We start from the raw sequence: 17,938 nt of genomic DNA on the forward strand, positions 1-17,938 counted from the left end.
CATTCCTTCAACACCTTAACTGCGAGCCCAGTTCGAGTCCGGTGGTGTCCGTTTTTCCCACTCATTTAGGTAACTAATGATGCTGGGCGGACCTAAGCAATGAAAACTATTGTCGAGGGAAGCAATTCTGCAGACGCGTTTTCACCGGTGGACGGCGGCGCTGGAATACTCGCGTTCGGGTGGGATGGGGGTAAGAGGAGGGTGATTTCGACCGATTCTAAAGAGCAATCGCTTTTTTTTTTTACTTCTTTTTGAAAAAACATTGGATACGTTTGTAGATTAAGGATTACTTGTGAAGGAATTTTTTTTAATCATTTTTCTTAATGAATTCCACCCTATGTAGAGTCGTGATTTTGAGTCAGCTGTGCTTGCAGGCAAGCACCAAATTCGCTTTCAGGTTGGCGGGGTTAATCGGTGGTCTTATTTTATTTATGGCTGCAGTCAATGAGCTCTGGGGGGCTGCAAAGGTTCTTATCTGGGCCAAACACACGTCGGACTGCTTCTGCTTCCTTCTCCCCCAAGCTCTAACCTGCTACGACCAGTTCGCTGCTGGTTGCCCTCAGGTTGCCCTCATATACATCCTTGCTGTGAGGCTCTAGGCTGGGCCTAATAGGAAAATCCACCACACCTTTGCCATAGCACCACAGGAATTCAGGCCATCTAAACGTCCCTCCAGTCATACAAGTCACCATTGTTGATTAGACTGCAACCTGCAGACCCTTAATCTTCCGCAGTCTGCTGAACCGTTCATCTACAATATGCATTGGTAGCCTTCTGCAAACTAAGATTTTTGGCTTGGCATGTCTTCAAGGTTCTTGAGAGAATACAAGATAGTGGTTGTGGGTGGAGGGGGCGTGGGGAAATCGGCCTTCATTATCCAGGTACGTCGTTCTACTCTTCTTTACTTATGACACCATTCTAAACCAGACGAAGTTCGTCGGGGGCTACTTCCTCTCAGAACTGGATCCGACAATTGAAGATTCCTACCGGAAGCAGTACTCCGTTGATAGCGAAGTTGTTCTGTTCGACATTCTCGATACCGCAGGCCAGGAAGAATACTCCGCGATGAGAGAACAATACATGAGGACATGCGAAGGCATGATCATCATGTACAGTATAACGAGCCGGGTCTCATTTGAAGAGGCATTCGCTTTTCGCGAACAACTGCTCCGGGTAAAAGAGCGGGATTATTTCCCAATGTTGGTCGTGGGCAACAAATCCGACCAGCATTCTGAGCGTGAGGTGCCCGTTCAGGAGGGTATGGCTTTCGCCACGCATGCAGGCTGTGGGTTCCTTGAAGTGTCTGCCAAATCATGCAACAATGTCGATCGAACCTTCTTCGATATAGTACGAGAAATTCGTCGCTTCAACAAAGAACTCCCTTCTTCCTTATCGATACCTTCCAAATTGCCTCAGACACACCGCAAACGATCTCCATTTTCTCCCAGAAGCCTCTCAATATCGTCCTTAAAGGACCTATTCAAGCCGACCAAGCCAGTTTGGGACTTGGACCCTGAAGCTGAAGCTATCCGGCAGCAAACACTCAATCGTATGCTCATCCAGTGTGCGAAGAGCAACGATAAGCGCCGAGTGAAGAAACTTTTGGAAAGAGGGGCCAACATACAAGCACAACCGGGGGTGGAGGGCAATGCTCTACATGCAGCATCAGCTGTCGGACATCTAGACGTTGTAAATCTCCTTCTCAAATGTGGGGCCGCCCTAAATGCGCGAGAGTCTCGAGGCAACACGGCCCTTCACTTGGCTGCTCTCGAAGGTCATGCAGAGATCGTCAAGGTTCTTCTACGTCGAGGGGCGCCTGTAGACACAAGTTGCGGGATGTATGGAACAGCACTTGTTGCTGCTTCTACGAGAGGTCATACTAAAGTTGCTCAGCTGCTTCTGGAGAGGGGTGCCGAGGTAAATGCACGTGGGGGACCATTTGGGAGCAGCTTTCATGCAGCAGCAATGATAGGCAAAGCAGACCTTGCTTCACTCTTACACGACTATGGAGCTGAAATCGATAGTCGAGGAGTAGGGGAATGTACCGCTTTACAGATAGCTGCCTTTGCGGGAAATGTGGAGGTGGTGAGGCTTCTATTAGACAGAAACGCCGACGTTAATCTTAATGGAGGCAAGTACGGCCGAGCATTGAAGGCAGCCCTCGACCGAGGTCACTTCGACGTAATTGATCTACTTATCAAGAATGGAGCTTCAGATGTGGATCTTTTCCAAGGTGGAAACAATATCTCTCTGCGCCCCAACGAACCACCGCAGGGTTCTTCTTCCTCGCTGGACATTGCTACCGAAATGAGGCTACAACAGCAAGTTTCGCTATCAGGAGTCGCTCCGAGTCTGTACATCTCGCAACCTACCCATGGTGAAACATCATCTGGATTACCCCATCACCTTCATCAGAGCCTGAATGTCGAGCCTCGTGCTGACAGTGCGAGCAATACCTGGAACTCAGCTACCCAAGACTGTCCTGTTCTGGCTCGAAGTCCGCTAGAGACTTCTAGGGTGGCTCCACTAGCTATGGTTGAGTCACAGATCCTTCCATCTGGCCACGCTCACTATGAGAACGCAAACCAGATACCTTTCCAATGGGTCCGAGACTTAGGCAGAGGCTCATACGGAATTGTGGATGAGGTAACATTTACTGCTATCGGAGGACATTCTCTTACCTACGCTCGGAAGATACTCCAAAACAGTGGTGCCCAGCATATCTATCGGATGATTATGGACGAAATTGCCTTATTCAAACGTCTTCGGCATAAGCATGTTGTTGAAGTGCTTGCGACTTATTCGTTCGGTAAACAATATGCCATCATCATGTCTCCTGTTGCCGAAACGGATCTTAAAAATTTCCTTCATTTGGGCCATCCCGAGCAGAAGATGTTTCGTTGGTTTGGCTGTATGACAGCTGCTCTTACTTACATTCACTCCGAGGACATACGACATCGTGATATCAAGCCAGCGAACATTTTGGTTAAAGGCGACGACGTTCTGTTTACCGATTTTGGCATTGCCAAAGATTTCTCCCAAGATAGCACCACGTCCTCCTTTGGAACCGTAGACGCAAAATCCTACATGTACTGCGCTCCAGAAGTTGCCGCCGAGAAGCCTCGTGGACGGCCATCGGATATCTACTCTCTTAGTTGCGTTTTCCTTGAACTAGCCACTGTTCTAATTGGGTCCCCGGGGTTCTCGCTATCAGTGCTCCACGAGACCATCAAAGCGAACGAAATGCGGGCTTATCACGCGAAGCCATCAGATGTCTTGCAATTTCTCCTCGGACTCTGTGCTCTCACGCCCGACCGTGAAGCCGAGGGATGGGCTACCAGGCAGAGATACGTTCTCATATTTCAATGGTGCTTTGCAATGTTGTACCCGGAACCAAAATGGCGCATCTCAGGGTGCGCATTGCTCAGCATGATCCAGAGTGTTGATGACTCGGCGCCATCACCAACAATATATATTGGGGAGTGCTGTAAGAAAAGCGTGCCAGCACAGGAAGCCTGGCCGAGGCTGCTTCAAATCTGGCCGACTGACGAATTCTTGGGCAGGCATCTTTCATGGGAGGAACTTGGCGAAAAGTTGCGGTACACGGTTCCGAAGGATATAGCTGATGACAACAATGATTGAATAATCAGAGAGAGTGGCACTGGACTTACGACGCCTTCTCACATAAAGCGGAGCATGGCCAGGGTAGAGTTGATCTGTTAAACATCTTGCTGGAATCAAGGAGAACGCAAATAAGATCCGGAATTCTGTCCTCAATTACCTCACTGTAGGCGGCGAGACACAGTAGGGTGAATAGGTCTGTGATTTTAGGAGGTGTTATGTTCGTGATATTCATTCCAGGGAGCGGCATTCCTGGATAACGCCCAAACCAAGCAGGAGAGTATATGGGACAGGATTTAATCTAACCACAATGTATTAACCATCTCTTGGGAGCGAAGGAAAGACGGTCAATCCAAGAGGTCATGGTAATCCTTGGGAGGGATATTAGCAAGCTTACCTGGAAATGAAGTTTTCTTCCGAGTTTGCTCGCACAAATTGAGCCCTGGATATCGCAGGTTCAAAGTAAGGATTGAATGCGAAGGTGAGCGCCCCCTGGGTTAGTACGCACAAGCTCACCTCGGCAGAACGATACTCCGACGCCAAGTCCACCTGTTGGAAATTTCTCACCCACGAACTTAACGCTTCAAAGTCTCTCATTAGACGCAACGCCGACATCTCCCTCTTTCTCAACACCAATGCCTGAAGCATTCATTCTCCCGACAAGCATGTATCGCCACTGAAATATCTAGTTACCGGCGCTCCGTAGGTCCTCCCTCCCTCTAATCTCCATCTGCTGCAGATGATTAAGATTTTACGAACAATCCAATTCCTATAGCGTCGTGAAGGACTCAAATACTCTAGAATTACAATGATGCATCTCAGTCATTTCAAAGCTTTGGTTTCTCCTTAGGTCATTTGCTAATGGAGACAACAGGTGTCTTGACTTCGACCCTCGTCCACTCAACCACGCATGTTCATCAAAGGTACGTTCTTCATTTCCTCCACATTCCCAAACCCCAGCAGAGTGATGATCACTTGACCGGAAAGGCATTCCTCGAACTGAATATACATTGTCGATACCGTCATAGTTTCAGCCTTGTCTGATTCTGCTCATTCGCAGCAAGCTTCACGTCAATGATGTTTGTCCTTAAGAAGCTAACAATTCCTGTGAATAGGTACACCTCTCCTACCTCACGCTCCCTACCTACCCTGAACCCTTCCTGTGATGAGACCTCATGATGCGTCGGGCGGACTGAACGTACACCTCGACCGGCATCCGTTCAAAGCAAGCGTACAAACTTGTGGGTGTTCGGACGGGGATGTATTTGTTGACACAGCATCATCTGACCCTCAACCACTCCCAATGCCTCGGAGATATAACGCTTAGAGTTTTTGCTGACTTTGATGGCAGGTTAAGGTATGGCAGGATTTTTTTACTTCGCCGAGCGGTCCCATCTTTTTCATGATGATTCTTGATATTCACACTGTGTGAATGGTCTGCCTTGTAACGAAGGCATGACTGTGCTGATCACTCTAAATAATCTGATTTAATGAGGTATGTATCTTCTGGTTTAAACATTGTAGTTATTGCTAACGAAGGCTTAGCCTGACTTCAGATGGACACGTACCTTCTGTTTAGCCATCGACCTGTCTCAACGGCCTTGTGTCCGGAGGCTAACGAATTCGCAACAGTCCATATGTTTTGATTTATTTTCGCATCAGTCAGTGATGAACATAGTACGTTGCTCGAATCTTCCCTTCTCCACCTACCGCGCCCTTTGCAATGATGAACACCATGATACGCTGCGTTCTTACCGAGTTCATCTTTGAAGAAACATATCATCACCTTGGAGAACTGACGCCATTCCACCCCCCCCCCCCGCTTCTTCTCACTCTCGAGGTCAATGGAGAAGCTACTAACAATTCAATACAGCACATATTAGACCTCGGGGGCATCCTTCTCCAATACCCTCTATTGAGTAGAGTGGTTCACACCGTAGATAGCTTCGATAAAAAAAATAACACCATCATCCTTAATGTCCTATTTGCCGACTCTCCCATGTTCCCATAATGTCGGTGTGCGTATATACATTAACGTGTCAATCGCGCTACTATGAACCCATCTATGTCCCTTCCTTCAACATGTATGTATGTGACCTCGATAGTAGCTACGTCCCTAGCTGCATGTCTATGTGGTTTGTTTAGTGAATCTAGTTTTGATTTTCCGTGTTCGCGTCTGCACGGAGACTAGGCTCGGGACGTGCATTGGCCATTGTCCCGCAAATGGCGGTCAGAAACCGGGGGTGTTGGCAGTTCGGAGACGGGTTTTAGCTGCATATGCAGGTTCTGCTTTTCCTTTGCCGGCTTTGAGGTTAGTGGATGTCCGAGGTCAGGAAATGGAAATGGGGAAGGAATGGGAATTGAGGGCACTGATGTGTACCGAGGTTGGACGGACGGGATTTTACGTTGGGTTGCGGTGAGGTTATTACTAGAAGCGATGGGATGAAGGATGGTTTTTCCTGTTTGGGAGACTGTTTGCTAAATATCTGCGTGAGAGGAACATCGGATGTTTTTTTTTCCCCTCGTTAGAAGAGGTCGAGATGAGATCATGGCTAAAGCTTGTGTGGTGAATTGTTCTTTTAAGCTGTGTACACTTGAATATATGATTTACAGGAAACGGTGGTAGAACGAGAGCGTGATGGGAAGCGATGCGGACGGACATGCTATGCAATCCTGGAGGAGAGCTGAGCACGCGCGAAAGAAGCTTAAAGAGACAGGTTGAATTCAGAAGCCTTCGGGAGTGACAGCCCTGCTGCCCCGAAGCTCGGATAACAATGTGAGTGAGATGGAGTAATCCTCTGTTGGCCCGTTTGTAAGGCTGAGGATATGGCTGAGGCCGAATGGACTCCGGTATCAGGTACAAGAGAACGTGCACTTACGATGTGGTATCTCATTCCCGCGAATTGGGATCGAAAGAGTAAGATAAAGCTAGGCACTAAGGGACTTTGCACTGGTATAGCATCTACATGTTTCAATGCCAGACTTAAAGATATGTGTCTTCAGAGCGATTGTCCGAGCATCTCCAAAGGGGTTCTGATGTAAGCATAAGCAGCCACAAGGACGACTTCTGGCCCACACCCACGGGCGTTCTAGAAGCCACAAGTAAGCATATCTAACATCTGGTTCGGAACGGTCCTTCGCGCGAAGGAAGACAACGGGCAAAGTCTGATCCTGGCCCTGGCTGAGCTCAGGACTATGTGGCGAAGACCGGCTAGGGAGTGTCAGTATTGCGGCGTTGGGGTTTGAACTTGAGTGTTAGGATGGGATGAAGGAGTTGGTAGGAAGAAAGCTTCATCCTGGAGGACGGTGATTGAGTGTAATCGAGGAGGAGGCGTGGCGGCGGTGGTGGTGGTGGTGGTGGTGTGTTCCATGGTTGGGGATTGATTGAGTTGGCGTTTGTGTAGCTATCCTATTGTGAGTCCGGAATCTTAGTTCGAGCTTCATTACCATGCGGTAGGCGTGTCTAGGCTCGAGCAGTGATAGGGAGATCGTTGGGTCAGTCATGGTCTTTTTCCTCGGCATCGATTGCACCAGGAAATCGTAGGGATGGAAGGGGTGAATGTCACCGCACGTGCTTCGACCAAGCTTACGGAATGGATGTCAGTCTGCGATATTTGAGCCAAGATCATGTTAACGTACAGTGATTTGAGATTAAAAATAAGAAGTCGCTCGGATGATACATGGAACTTACGCTGCGGGCAAAAGGTCTGCGCCACACCATGTGCCACGTACTAGCGTCACTAATCAAAATAAAAGCATTCAACTGTACAGATTTGCGTTCTAAGAACGCGTGAGTGACAGCTTGCGCTAATCTGACGACTCCCACGCTGTTGTTGCTTTTAACGGCTGTGGCGATTCGGGCAATCCTCGTTTCTGAGACTTCTCTTTCTTCGACGCATCTGCCGAAAGAAGGAATTATGGAGGACTCAGCCGCGGACGTCTTTTCCAACAATCAAACACCCATGCGGAAGATTGGGTTAAAACTGTTGATGAGCCCGGTGATGAATGCCGGCCTGCGGGATGTGGCTGCGCATTCAGGCCGAGAACCTGGGACTCAGCTCAGAAGGATGCGTTTGGATGCGCACAGAACAGCCGGCATGGCTTCTGGAAGGGGTAGGAGCCAATTCATCCAGCAGTGACGCAACAATGCTAGTTTTGCCGTGCTCTTGTTGGCTTCTTCCGTACGACTTCAGACCTGTTCTGCGACCCCTGGGTCAATGGTTTGCAAATCTGGTTCGAGGAATGAAAGCGACGGCTGTTGCACGAGAAAAGAGGCCGAGAGGCTAAATTGAACTCGCCGTTCACATGACCACGAACGCATTTGGCAGTGCAAACACCTAGATAGGAAACAATCTATGAAAGATAGATGAAGTGGTGTGCTGGTTTTCTCTTTTCGACTATGACTTGCAGACGTTGTTGCCATGCAACTTGACCCAGGGTTTGATGGATTGTGTTAATAAGACTGCCGGTTGCTATTTGGATTATACGATGACAAGACTCGTATCGTTTCCTCTTGGAGCTCTCGAGTGCGACGCGGTTGCTGGGTGATTTATGTTTGAAAATTTTCGTTTCTAAGAGGAGTTATTGGTCGATTGATGTTGTCACTGCAGACAAATCTACTGCCTGAATACAATCAGAGATGGGAGACGATCTGGTAACACCGGAGACACACTCCGGCCATTTACCCCCGCTGTTTTGTGTTGTGATGGATACCGCAGTCTGTCTGTCAGGCTGTCCTCACTGGCTGTCCGTATCACGGCGCTTGAGGTCAGGGCGGGATGTTTGGTTGACGGGTTGCACCATTCAGGCCGTTGCCAGTCAGCATTCTTGCATCATGCTGCACCGCTTCCGGAACGACGATCCAGGGCGGAAACGGCGAAAAGCTGAAGAATGGTTTCAGGGCTGAGGCAAAGGATGAGGCGATCCTGTCGGTCCTCACGGCGGAATACAAAGTGTGGCACTCAATCTATTTTGATGAGGTGTTACGAGGGTTGTGAACACGAGAGAAGAGTTCTGGAAGATGAAAGGAGTGGTGCTAAGGCCTTCTGACCCTTAGTGCCCAACGTCTTGCCTATTAGAAAGCGACGTAGCAGAGATGGTCGCGTTGACTCTTGGTCGAGCAGATTGTCTTGTGAGGATGATCTTGTTTGAATGTCATCTACGGGGATGAAGAGAGCAAGGAGATGAATGGGATGATTACGTGCGCCACCTAGGCTGTGGCGGTCGGACAAAGCCCCCCACCACAGTTGCCAATCAAACTCTCCGTACCGACCCGTGAAGCAGTGAAGTTAAAAATGACTTTAACAGTTTGATCGAGGAAGCTCTAGCACATCCAATAGCGTGATCACCTGGCTCGAACATGTGTGGGCTGCTCGTCTTTGACGGTCTTTACCAAGGATAGCTGTGCCTAGGCTACTCAGGGCAGCGAGAGGCTGGCCTAGCATTGCTATTTTGTGGCTTGGTCCTCGGAGCAGTCCCCTCGGACTCTCCTCAGCCCGACATCCATGGGCCGATGAATATGGTGACGATAAGATGCGAACCAGCGGGTTGGATGTTGGAAAGTTAGATGCCCGTCGATGGATGCGATCCTGCTGATGACGGCATCATCATCGGCAGCCGTCGATGGCGAGCTCAGGCTGCCAGGCACCCAAGAATTTGAATTGCTGGCATGGGTCCTGTCACAACAAGTGCTCCCGTGAATTCCGCGTGGGCTAGCAAGCAGCCTCGAGAGCAAAACCATGCCAGCGGAGTCGCGAGGGAGCCCTCGCTGCCAATTACCTCTATGAGTACGCCCGACAGGCCAATAAGGTTGCATATTGCTCAGGAACATGGTCCAAAACAGGGTAGAGCCCAAGGAGCGGCGCGATAGCAAGGTTGGCCGGCCTCATCCCCGACGGTCGAGCGACGACGGTGCAAGGGAAAAGGGGGTATCAACAAGCCGATGTCACAACGTGGCCGCCCAGCAGCTTGTCCCCGCCCTCCACCGAGAGTCCTACGATCAAAGCAGGCCTGGAAATCGCTGCTCTTCCCCATGCTCTTCCCCAGGACACGACAACGCGCAGTCGACGACGCGCTCGCGAGGCAAACCGCACTTGTCTGTCGCGACGTTGCTTAGGGTAAGTGCCCGACCGCTGCATGAGGCTGGTGAATTAGTCGTCGCGGTACATAAGACTTGTGCATGCTTCTTCTGCCCTCAGCATGCACTGTCATCGCGACTAAGGGGGGGGATAATTTTGGAATTGCATCAGTGCATAACGCATCACGTGTTGGTGCATAACAGACCCTGGCGTCGCGACCTGATGCAGTGCGTGAAAAGAGAAAAATGTTTCAATAAAAGCAGAAAAGGGGCGGGCCGGCCAATGGACGCAGCGCATTTTGGCTCCCGGCACGTTTTGGGTGTTGTGTTACGCTAGGGCCTGAGGTGAAGCCGTGACGGATCCAGCCGAGCGCTGGCCCTGCTTCCTTTTCACACGCCCCGAGCCATCGACATCGCGAGAGTCAGCCCCCGTTGTGCCCTGTCCTGCTCATTTCACGACCCCCCAACGAGCTGGTGCTGTGCTCGGCGTTTTCGCTGTGCAGCGTGTGCCCGCCCGTCGTCAACTCTATTCACTCTTCACGCCGAGTGCCCCGCCACATTCACACCTGGCCTCTCTCACAAAACTGCACTCCGCCCGCCATGGCCGTCGCGCGCATTGATGATTCGTGACAAGCTCCAAAACCACTCTGCTGCTTTTGCTTTCACCGCTGGATTCTCTGCCTCAGGACTCGCTGCGTGCTGTTTCGCTCGTTTGCTGTCGCGCGTCTGACGGCCCCGTTCATCTATCTGGTTTGCGAGCCACGCTCTGCCAACACAGCAACGCCTCGACCGCCTACTTGCTCTCCTTTCACCACGGCAACAGACCATCCTCCGGCCCTCTGCCCGGCCTTTCCAGTTTGAGTGCTTCGGATCTTCATTATTACGCTTCCCCAGCGCCTCTCGTACTCTCTCCCCTTTCCACCCTAATTATTCAAACGGCCTGGGCTTATCCGAAATTGGCGGAAACGATTCATGCTGAAGCCCACAACTGTTCCTCTGTCCATCCTCACGAAACCTTCCATCAATCGCAGCACTTCTTTTGGAACCGGCTCGCCTGCTTGACTGGTGATCACAAAGGCCCGACAATTCGCTCAATCACGGCCGGCGCTCTCGTTTTGACCGCCTTCTCACGCCGTGTCCAAGCAAATCACCTGAATTGGAATTGTCCCAACCTCCTTTCCCTTTGATATCCACTTTCCTCTGCCCCCGGACGCACTGTCCTCGGTCAATTATCCTGATTATCAAGCCACTCGAGCTATGGTCACGAAGTTATTCCTTTTCCTCACCAACTAGAAGGAACCCAATCCACGGAGGTCTACCCGCCTACCGTGGTCCTGGACCTGTCTCCACAAGCCCTTTCCAACCGTCACCCTCATTTCTTTCTTCTTCCCGCAGCTGCATCGACCCGGACCCTTACCTACTCCTATCGATCCTCAAACCCGTCGATAGGCACTGAACCCCCTCTTCTGCCCACGCCAACTCGAAATCCCCGCGGCAAACCAAACCTGTACCATCAACCTTCCACTATCAGGTTATTAGCATTGAAATGAGCCAGAGCGAACTATAATCGTCAAGATCCAACCGCCCGAGGATCTGCAATAGTGAGCCCTCTTATCGACTGTAAACAGGACGACTTCTCATCATTGATACAGTCCTCACCAGTCACCGAATTGTCCTCAAGCAAGCTTTTGTGAACAATTTCGGGAAGACCTCTCATCATGTATCCACCAGAACTACAGAACCAGCACAATGGCTGGTCTTCTCTGGAGGAGAAGTACGAGGTAATGAAGGAGATTGGCGACGGTAGCTTTGGCAGCGTCGCGCTCGCACGCGTGAGAACAGCCGGTGCGCACATCGCACGGCGAGGGACACTGGTACGACCCAACTGGAAGACTTTTCAATACGAGAAAACAATTCTAACGCGTCACAGGTCGCGATTAAGACGATGAAGAAGACTTTCGACTCGTTCTCAAGCTGTTTGGAGTTGCGTGAAGTCATTTTTCTTCGGTCACTTCCTCCGCATCCCCACCTCGTTCCTGCCCTTGATATCTTCCTGGACCCTTACAGCAGGCGACTCCACATTGCGATGGAATTTATGGACGGAAATCTTTACCAACTAATGAAGGCGCGCGATCACAAGGCCATGGATGCTCATAGCGTGAAGAGCATCCTCTTCCAGATCATCTCTGGACTAGAACACATCCACCAACGCGAATTCTTTCACCGCGACATCAAGCCTGAAAACATTCTTGTGTCGACATCACAACAAAACGACTCATCACACCCCTTCCGAAGGTACTCTGCCTTGATGACTCCCCCATCGACTCCACCAGTTTACACGATCAAGATTGCCGATTTTGGTTTGGCGAGGGAGACACACTCAAAACTACCCTATACAACGTATGTCTCGACTAGATGGTACCGCGCTCCCGAAGTGCTGCTTCGCGCGGGTGAGTACTCGGCTCCCGTGGACATGTGGGCGGTAGGAGCGATGGCAGTGGAAATTGCAACCTTGAAACCCCTCTTCCCCGGTGGAAATGAGGTAGATCAAGTATGGAGGGTTTGTGAAATCATGGGAAGCCCAGGGAGTTGGGTAAACAAGTATGGTAACCGAGTGGGTGGTGGTGAATGGAAGGATGGAGTAAGGCTAGCTCAGAAGCTAGGCTTCTCCTTCCCAAAGGTATTTACCCTTGTAATCGCCTCAAGGCAACTTCACTAATGCGTCTCACAGATGGCCCCTCACTCTATGGATACTATACTACAACCGCCACAGTGGCCCGCAAGCTTGGCCAACTTTGTCACATGGTGCCTCATGTGGGATCCTCGTAACAGGCCCACATCAACGCAGGCCTTGGCCCATGACTACTTCCAGGACGCTTTCGATCCTCTACGTCTGAAGTCATCGTCCTCACGGCTTTTAGGTCGCAAGCAGTCTGACATATCTGGAAAAGACTCACCCGATGTCTCGCCAAGCCTGACTTCAAAAACTTCATCGTGGTTCCGCAGGTCGTTGGTGGCACGAGAAAGTGCACCCGCTGTTCCCCAACACAGTCCTGCACGACCACTCTCGCCTCGACCTTCGCCTGCGCCCTCGAACTCTGTTGACGCAGTGCCTTCAATTAAGAATCGCCCAAACGCAACTAAGCGAGCTACGTGGACGAACGGCGTCCCAACCAATGGAGCGCCGATTCCCATTTTGCCGTCCATTAGACCAGTTTCTCCGCTGTCAGATGCAGTGACTGCGCAAGCAAGCGTGCGTCCTGCGGAGAGCGATGAAAAGGCGGCAAAGAAGATTGGTCGCCAATTATCTGTCGCTTCCCACGGTAACCACTATGCGGACATTCATCGCCAAGAAGCGGAGAGGGCATTGAATGGCCAATCCGGGCTTGCCTCACCATCTAGTGGGCACAAGGAGAGTTTCTTTTCTCACCTGAGAAAGCGAGCTCGCCGTCTGTCTGGCAGATATCAGACCCCAATGTCACCGAATTCGGACGATATCGAAGCTAATGCAGGGTGTGCTCCTTGGGCAACTAGCAACAGACATTCGATGATAATGGACCAGCCTCCGCTTCCACCTGCGCCGTCCACCAATTCGGACTTCTCGGAGCTGGACAAAGCTTTGCAACACGTCAGGTGTAGTCTCGAAGGTGCCTCATATCCGAGCAATGCTACGAAAAAGTCTGGTGCCGCAACCAATCCAATGCTCAAGCGGCACCATTCATTACCCCACGGGCAGGAATCTCGGTCGTCCGAGAACAACGGTGTTCAAGGTAGCGGTCCGATTTCCAGTAGGACGAGGCGAGCACTCCAAAACAAGTCCAACCCCTCAAACCGATATGAAACTCCGAATGAGGAGGAAGAGCTTCTGAGCGAAGTACTTGCGTCAACCCACAAGGCAGCCAAGAAACTTGACAGGCAGCATCAGGCCGGTGCAGATTCATACCAGAAGCAGCCTCCCCGACAGTCCCAGGCTGATATGAGTGCCGCAGCATCATATCTGACCCCCTCTCCTTCGGCGAACCGCAATGGGGTCAATTTCGGGCAGAACGAGTATATTACGCCAACTAAGCCGTTGGTGATCTCGAAGTCCCGAACGACACATGAAGATGGCCCATCAAAGTGGCCTACACCTCCGTACGACGACAATGACTGGGCGTCGAGCGTAGCAGCCAGCCTCATAGCAACACAGTCCCTCTATCGGTGATGACAAGTCACATATTAGATCTCTCTTAGCATTCACTACGTTTTCAGAATATATAATATCTATAATCCGGATTCCACCCGCGGCTTTCATATCTCCCTACCGTCTATCGTCGAATACAGTCCTAAGCTCGCGCCACCACCACGTTCACGGTTGACGAAGCGCACGAGCTTTGAGCCTCCCCGTCAGGAACGGCACACGAGTCGAGGCAGGGAAATCCACGCACGGTGGTACAAAAGTAAGAGGATAGCGCATTACTGATGGTGTTTTTGGCGTTGATAACAACGTGGACAATCGTTTTCTCCTCTGCTACATAGCAACACATTCGCTCGACCATTTTCCTTGCATAGTTTTCTTACCAAATATCGGCGGCATTTTCATTTGATCAGCGGTTGGGGGAATCTGTCGGATATATCAGGCATGGGATCGCTGTGTGCATACCCCTTCTCCCCTTTGCTCTTCTATTCGCCCTCGCCCTTATATCAGCCGTGGATGGATTTTGGGGCGTCTCCGCACTAAATTTTCCAAAGCTTTATTTAAGAGGCACATCATTTTGTAAGAGATACCTCACTAGACCGTTTTACTTCATTTCGCCTTCTAGCTTCTCCACGCACAATACCCCACAATCATATGAGCAACTCGGCTCTTCTACTAGTTACTATCTTGTTGGGTTCCGGAAGTGGGTTTCGTTGATTTTGGACAAGCCTTGTGTGGGTGGATGCAAGGATAATTTCTGTAGCGCGCGATGAAAGATTTTCCTCACATCCAGTTTCTTCCACTACATCCACACCGCCACATTCAACATGGCTTCTCCTTGCTTTGTCTTGTGTTGTACCCCGTCCAGATCACATAGATAGGCGCTTTCTTTTCTCGTCTTACGCCCTCCAATCGCTGGCGTCCTCTTTTCCTTGCTTCTTTTCTTCACCCGAGCTCGTGCCCATACAAGGCGCAGTAAGGCATTGTACCCCTGTGTTGTAATTCTATAATAGCTCTAAGAGTCTCCTTTGGATTGCCCAGGATGGCATGTTGTAGTCGCAGTCTCGCCCTCGGGCTTGTTCTTTGTTATTTGTACTCTTCATTCTAGCTAGGTTGCTACCTTGGATGCGTGGTGTGGCGTCGTCTTCAGGATTGAGGGTTTAACTTTGGCTTGGAGGAAGTTTTGATACCACTTGCTTGAATTGCTGGCTGGCTGGACCGGACAAGAGAACAAATTGTCCTGTGTAGCGAGCGTTTTCTCTCCTGTCTCTCGTACAGAGCCGTAGTATTTTCTTTGTTTGGAAATTATCCTGCTGGACTGGCTGGCTGATGAGATCAGAGATAAGCGGAAGAATGTAAAATCGATACCATACTTATTCCTCTCCTTGGATGGGACGGCTGAGAAGTCAAATATACGTGAGGTGATACTTAATTCGTCTTCCAGGCATCCCCCAGCAGGTGTCAAAAACCAAAGGTATTGTGTGTGAGTAAGCAGACGGCCCGTACCTTAGGCGGCTGTAGGGCGCGCGTGGATTCTGGGACCGGAGAGCGACCGACGGAGGGGTCTGATGAGTTTAGGGGATTGCGGGTCGGTTTGCTTGTTCCCGTTTTGGGAGAGGTGGCATATTCACGTGCAAGTGGGGGGGACATCAATAGTATATCAAGCGAGAGACATAGGGTTGGAAGTATGGTAATTGGAACGCGATGTTGAGGTTTGAGAGGATGTGTGGGAGAAGGGGAGTTATTGTTGAAGGGAGGGGCGGGAGTGATGAATATGTTTGCTATCCATCGCTCATCATTGTATGCTTCCAATTCCAATCCAAGTCTAGGACCCATTCCACGCACCCACTTCCCGCGAATGCTACCTGTATCTCCTCCCATCTATTTTTTGAACGCCATTCAATGCTTCCGATACTCACGTCGTGTCTAATTTACCATCCCCCACCAAGACTACTAGCTAGACCAGCAACTCTCTCCACATCGCTCTGCTTCTTCTTGCCTACATCACTTTCAACTTTTCGATATGACGTGTAGAGTAGCTTCGGGATCTCTACACCAGTAGTATCGGACCAGTGTGAGAGCAGGTTCCAGATGTGTGTTCGAGAAATGCCACTTACGACGTCTGCTCCGGGAACAGAAGAACCGTTTGTGGTAGGAGCATCCACGTCCTTCATCCCCCAGTCTCCATCACGATCCACCTTCTCTTCCTCAGAATCAGAGCCAGAGCCAGAGAAATACGCCTCATCCACCCTCCCCAACCATTCTTTCTGCTCCTTCGGCCCCGGTCTCGCCACAACCACGTCTCCATTCACTGCCTTGATCCCCTCTGCTGCTCTTACTTCTTCCACTTCCGTCACCTTGACCTGCCCACCTCCGTTTGTACATCCTCCCGGACAAGCCATGACCTCCACATACGCATATTCCTTTACACCTTCCCCCCCAGCCGCGCCATTTGCCCCAGGCTTCCGACTTCTGCCTACCCTTGCCCCGGGCATTTTGCTAATCTTCGCGGGTTTCAGACGACGCACGAGATTCTGGATGTTGCGGAACCCATAGAAACGGGCCATTTTGACTATCGTCTCTGAGTTTCGCACGAGCGAGTATTCTACCACGTCGGCGTTTCGGCCACGGGACACAGATATCGAAGACCCGGGGTGCTGGGCTTGGTATGTTTGGAGGATGTGGTAGAGATAGCCGCCGGAGGAGCCCGCGATGGGGTCTTTGTTCTTCCGGCGCGTGGGGGGGAAGAGGAAGGCGTCGATTTTTGGGTCGGGGAAAGGGGTTCGCTGGGAGGAGGGGAGGGGGGTTCGAGGGAGGGAAGAGAATGCGATGTTACGGGCGGCGGCGAGGTGGAGCAGTTCGCGTGCTGTGATTACGCAGTCGACGTCGCGTACGGGATCCTGTGAAGAGGAATGGTGAGGAAGCCAAGCTGCTGAAGTTAGTTCGCTACGGCTGGCTTCGAGCTTCTTGTCGAAGCAGGGCATGATGGCGAGATGCCATATTTGGGAAGGAGGGATGTTGTAGCGCTGACTGAGGACCGATTTTATGAGGGTGCCGGTGAGGGCTTGGGGGGATTTGAGGCGAGAGAGGTGTGGGAGAAGGAACGGGTGTGTCTTTTCGGCGTAGCATATCCAGCCTGGACATGCGGATGTAAGAATTGGCTTTTTCGGCGTGGTATCAATTGCGCCCTCGGAGCCAGCTGTGAGTGGCGTGCTAGAGGCTTCCGGGGAAAGGGCAGTCACGACTTCATTTGCCGCCGCGACCAGACAGGCTTCGCGAACGACGTTGGTGTCAATGACCCACGTGAAGTCGCTGCCGTGAGCGCCGCCATTCTTAAGCCCCAAAGGACCGCTGAGAAGCTGGGCGATCATGTTTCCAGCTTCAGCTTCCGAGATTGAGAAGACGGCTGCCAGGCTTGCTCGCGTATGGGGCGACACGCTGGCGACAAACAGTTTCCCTTCTCCGCAGTGGTGACCATTAGCCCCATTGTGTGTCCCATTACAGGCGTGCTTCGTCCCGTTCGTGCCACTGTGTGCCAACCAGGGTGTGTGGAGCGAGCGATGCGTATCGAGGGTCGTCAGGACTTCAGTATGCGATTGCAGGGACACAAGCACCGCCTCTGCCGAAGTAACACAACCTGAGCATGCCAGGCAGTCTGTGAGGGATATCTGTGCAGGCGGAGGAGGTTGCGACGCAGCGACCTTGTCTTCGGTCGTCACTTCGTAGGCATTCTGAACCGTCGTTAGTTTCGCGCCGATGACGGAGTCGGGGGAGTGTCGCACAGATTTGTCTTCCGGCAGCGTCTCTATAGGCTTTATACATGCAACGCCAGGAGATATGAAGTCGTTCAGGTCATCGGCAGAGAGAATGGCGCTCATGGTGAGCTACGACGTGGCACCAAAGCGGGCGCGTCGGGCATCAAAGAAGTAGATGCGGGCTGCCCGCGCCTGTAGGTAACCAAATTTGAAGAGGACGCTGGAAGGAAAGCAGATTCTTGGAACAACCAAAGAATAAAAAGAAAACACTTCAGAAAAGAGCGAAAGCGGGAGTGAGGATAAGTTTTC

At 51.1% G+C, this 17,938-nt stretch overlaps 5 protein-coding genes across 5 annotated transcripts; 3 read left to right on the forward strand and 2 right to left on the reverse strand.

Moving 5' to 3' along the window:
• Window positions 1-800: 800 nt before the first annotated feature.
• On the forward strand, window positions 801-1,678 carry BDR25DRAFT_337877 (ras-domain-containing protein; the record flags this gene model as incomplete). Its single annotated transcript, XM_033693230.1, has 3 exons — window positions 801-881; window positions 934-1,463; window positions 1,564-1,678. 3 exons carry the CDS (start codon window positions 801-803, stop codon window positions 1,592-1,594), a joined length of 642 nt encoding a protein of 213 aa, XP_033540170.1. The 3' UTR covers window positions 1,595-1,678.
• A 287-nt stretch (window positions 1,679-1,965) lies between these two features.
• BDR25DRAFT_245831 (ankyrin) lies at window positions 1,966-2,211 on the forward strand (the record flags this gene model as incomplete). The annotated part of the gene is made up of 1 exon (XM_033685904.1): window positions 1,966-2,211. A coding segment is annotated over one exon (246 nt), but the record flags the coding sequence as incomplete, so codon positions are not given.
• Window positions 2,212-5,749: 3,538 nt separating this feature from the next.
• On the reverse strand, window positions 5,750-9,127 carry BDR25DRAFT_362877 (uncharacterized protein; the record flags this gene model as incomplete). The annotated part of the gene is made up of 23 exons (XM_033696640.1): window positions 5,750-5,771; window positions 5,822-5,990; window positions 6,017-6,142; window positions 6,214-6,305; window positions 6,337-6,510; window positions 6,566-6,688; window positions 6,722-6,868; window positions 6,927-7,030; window positions 7,069-7,128; window positions 7,188-7,328; window positions 7,391-7,509; window positions 7,548-7,679; window positions 7,712-7,821; window positions 7,875-7,914; window positions 7,972-8,048; window positions 8,085-8,161; window positions 8,227-8,357; window positions 8,413-8,546; window positions 8,608-8,830; window positions 8,863-8,944; window positions 8,970-8,997; window positions 9,038-9,078; window positions 9,107-9,127. 23 exons carry the CDS (start codon window positions 9,125-9,127, stop codon window positions 5,750-5,752), a joined length of 2,373 nt encoding a protein of 790 aa, XP_033540172.1.
• Window positions 9,128-11,415: 2,288 nt separating this feature from the next.
• BDR25DRAFT_245875 (meiosis induction protein kinase-like protein) lies at window positions 11,416-13,901 on the forward strand (the record flags this gene model as incomplete). The annotated part of the gene is made up of 3 exons (XM_033685909.1): window positions 11,416-11,571; window positions 11,628-12,377; window positions 12,429-13,901. 3 exons carry the CDS (start codon window positions 11,416-11,418, stop codon window positions 13,899-13,901), a joined length of 2,379 nt encoding a protein of 792 aa, XP_033540173.1.
• A 1,674-nt stretch (window positions 13,902-15,575) lies between these two features.
• Window positions 15,576-17,916, reverse strand: BDR25DRAFT_273197 (iron hydrogenase). Its single transcript, XM_033687348.1, has 2 exons — window positions 17,657-17,916; window positions 15,576-17,605 (listed from the first exon to the last, which is right to left on the reverse strand). The coding sequence occupies exons 1-2, from the start codon at window positions 17,750-17,752 to the stop codon at window positions 15,806-15,808; spliced, it is 1,896 nt and encodes a 631-aa protein (XP_033540174.1). The 5' UTR covers window positions 17,753-17,916; the 3' UTR covers window positions 15,576-15,805.
• Between the last annotated feature and the right edge of the window lie 22 nt (window positions 17,917-17,938).

Source organism: Lindgomyces ingoldianus (genome assembly GCF_010093535.1).
Source record: "Lindgomyces ingoldianus strain ATCC 200398 unplaced genomic scaffold BDR25scaffold_60, whole genome shotgun sequence".
Taxonomy (NCBI): Eukaryota; Fungi; Ascomycota; class Dothideomycetes; order Pleosporales; family Lindgomycetaceae; genus Lindgomyces; species Lindgomyces ingoldianus.